Below are 2,747 nucleotides of genomic sequence, written 5' to 3' on the forward strand. Positions count from 1 at the left end.
GCTTTTGATAAGCCACTATCTTAGCACTTTTACCAGGCAAGAAGGATGGAGTGAAAAATTTGGCACCGCTGCCTTTTTTGGAGGGTGGTAACGGGCTGCGTGGGAAGCCCTACTTAGGGGAGCGTGGAACAACTAGCCTTAAAGGGAAACTATGGATTGTGCTGAAGATGGGAGGGCCTACACCTCAGCAGGTGCGGCCCGTGTATTGACCGGGCGGGCCGGTGGGCAGGACTGGAACCACTGGATGTAGCCGGTCCTCGAATGATGAGGTCTACATGAGCGCGTTGGGAGTTGGGATATATTTTACTGTTGTGTATAAATTTGCAATGGTGTAATAAATCTCCTCTAATTTAGAATGGAAAGTCCTCATCCACAGTCTTCTATTTCTTCTTCCCCTCCTATTTCCTCCCCCTCTGCGCCCACCGAGAAGAGAAACCTGTGCATACCTTCGTCTCCATAGCTGCCTCCTTCAAGAAGGCCTCACGCATTACCCCCCCCTTATGCACCCTAACACCCACTTGTACTTTTTGTAGCTTCTTCCGCCCTGTGTAGTCTCTCTTTGATTTGATTATACACAGCATGATTCCTCGTCTCATTAACCATGTGCCTCACAAGGGGCCTGCAACTGACCTCCCGAAGCTCTCAGAAGAGGCAGTCCTTGCGCTGCCGATCCCTCAACTGCACCCTGGGGCTGTTGGTTTTCGTGGGTTGAACAGAGTAGGTGCTCCCCATGGTCTTCACCAAATGCGAAAACTTGTCCAAGCAGAGGTGGTAAGCCACATAAAAGCGATTGAAGATTTTGAGCTTGCAGCAGAGCAGGCGTTGCCGGACTATGGCAGTAGCGGCAGTGATCATGACCCCAGTTCTGTGTCTCTCTTCGCCATGGTCCATGAATTCATTGAGAATGAGGGTACCGGGGTGCAACAGAATTGTGCGTCGGACGCTCATGGATGCATAGACACTAACAAAGATGGTGCTGAAGTCAATGGGACTGAAGAAATGTCCCAAGCCTTACAGGTATTTCTGATTCCCCTTCCATGTATATGTCTGATTTGGGTGGTCTTATGTTTGATTGTGTGGATTGTCTGCGTGCTTGGCTTAACATGTACTTGACAATTATGCAGAGTCTAGCCATATCTGCTGACAGCACTGAAGAGGCCCTTCTTACGGACACACAGAAAATTCTTGCTGATATTGTCCATATGTGTGACAATGGTGAGCCAGCCACTGTTATGCATAGTTGCCTGAAGCGGACCGTGATGAGCTGCCTACAGATGAGAGGCTATAATGCTGCCATCTGCAAAACAAAATGGGATCATCTATGTGGCATACCAGCAGGTACATCCAGCCTGACCCCCAACTCTGATGCATTCTCTTATAGTCCTTGCTCTTGTGCTTAGTGTAATAATCCCTGACAAGATATGTTGTCTGTGCAGGTGATTATGAATACATAGATGTGCTTGTTCCAGATGCATTGCAGTCAAAGTGCTCGATAAGACTTCTAGTGGACATCGACTTTGAGTCTCAATTTGAAATAGCCCGGCCATCTGATGAGTTTTTGGCAATCTTGAGGTTTCTTCCCCCAGTGTTTGTGGGAAGGGCTGAAAGGCTTAAGCGGATCGTAAAAATCATGTCGGAAGCCACCAAACAGTCCTTGAGAGTCAAGGGTCTTCATTTACCTCCATGGAGAAAGCCCGCCTACATGAAGGCCAAATGGTTCTCCTCATACAAGCGGACATCAAACTTAAGTTCTGGCCGCCCTTGCAAAGGGGATCAACATCATGCTGATACTCTAGGTTTTGCCGTAAGGGGGGGTGGTTTGGATGCGAGGTACACTAACGCACTCGAGGTATTGTATCATGATACATGCTCCAACTTTTTGATTAGCAAAGACAAAGAAGTGGTCCCTTCTCAAAGGGAGGGAGATCAAATAACTGTACTTACGACGGATTGGCAGCCTCCTGCTGTAGCTCCAAGGACTGGTTTGTCGAGAAAGCAAGGCACTACTAGAGGGCTGTCATACCTGCTGATGCAAGGTCCGACATCTGCATGTAAAGAAATGATTGTACAGGCTGCCTAACTTACTGGCCCTAGTATGTGGTTCGATGAGACGTTTGCGCATCCCCAATGCCAACAAGGAAGGGGCGAGTAGAATGGATCTGATCGAGTGGAGGCCTTGGATAGACGAGTCTTCAAGGTGCACATCTGCTGCGTCTGAGTTTTGGGCTGGTCATCTCTTTTTTGTTAGGTCTATGGTACAGCTGGCGCATATGTTGGCTTGAGACGGGTGCAATTTCACCCACGGATAACGGTGTCGGTAGGGCCTCCACCCCCCCCCCCCCCCCCCCCCCCCCCCCCCCCCCCGCCCCCTGCCCCCCCCCTAACCCCTCCATTTTGTATATTGGCTCTGAGTTTGGACACTTGTGTGGAGTTTTGATTTACTCTCCCTACTAAAACAGTTTTGACATAATGCTTCAGGAAGCTCATCTGAAGCTCTTTCTAAAGTGGAAAACTATATTTTTGTACACTTGGTGTGCTTGAAGTTGTGGGTGTGTAGTGTAGTTTAGTACATTGCGTGATGGGTTTAAGTGTTTCTGATGGTATTTGTAACCTTTAAAGAACAAGGGACATGTTATTAAGGTTGGTCACTATCCTTGTAGTAATCATTGCAAAACCTTTGTGGGGAGGTAGGAAGGCTCCACATCAGAAGTAATAGATCGGAAGTCTCGTATCTTGCCCTAGCCAAT

At 48.3% G+C, this 2,747-nt stretch overlaps 1 protein-coding gene across 1 annotated transcript; it reads left to right on the forward strand.

Moving 5' to 3' along the window:
• Nucleotides 1–346: 346 nt before the first annotated feature.
• LOC147419788 (uncharacterized) lies at nt 347–2,525 on the forward strand. The gene is made up of 3 exons (XM_086506078.1): nt 347–1,017; nt 1,125–1,338; nt 1,437–2,525. Exons 1-3 carry the CDS (start codon nt 580–582, stop codon nt 2,078–2,080), a joined length of 1,296 nt encoding a protein of 431 aa, XP_086362204.1. The 5' UTR covers nt 347–579; the 3' UTR covers nt 2,081–2,525.
• Nucleotides 2,526–2,747: the final 222 nt, after the last annotated feature.

The sequence above is a fragment of the Adiantum capillus-veneris genome, chromosome 29, assembly GCF_014529385.1.
Source record: "Adiantum capillus-veneris isolate H3 chromosome 29, ASM1452938v2, whole genome shotgun sequence".
Lineage (NCBI taxonomy): Eukaryota > Viridiplantae > Streptophyta > Polypodiopsida > Polypodiales > Pteridaceae > Adiantum > Adiantum capillus-veneris.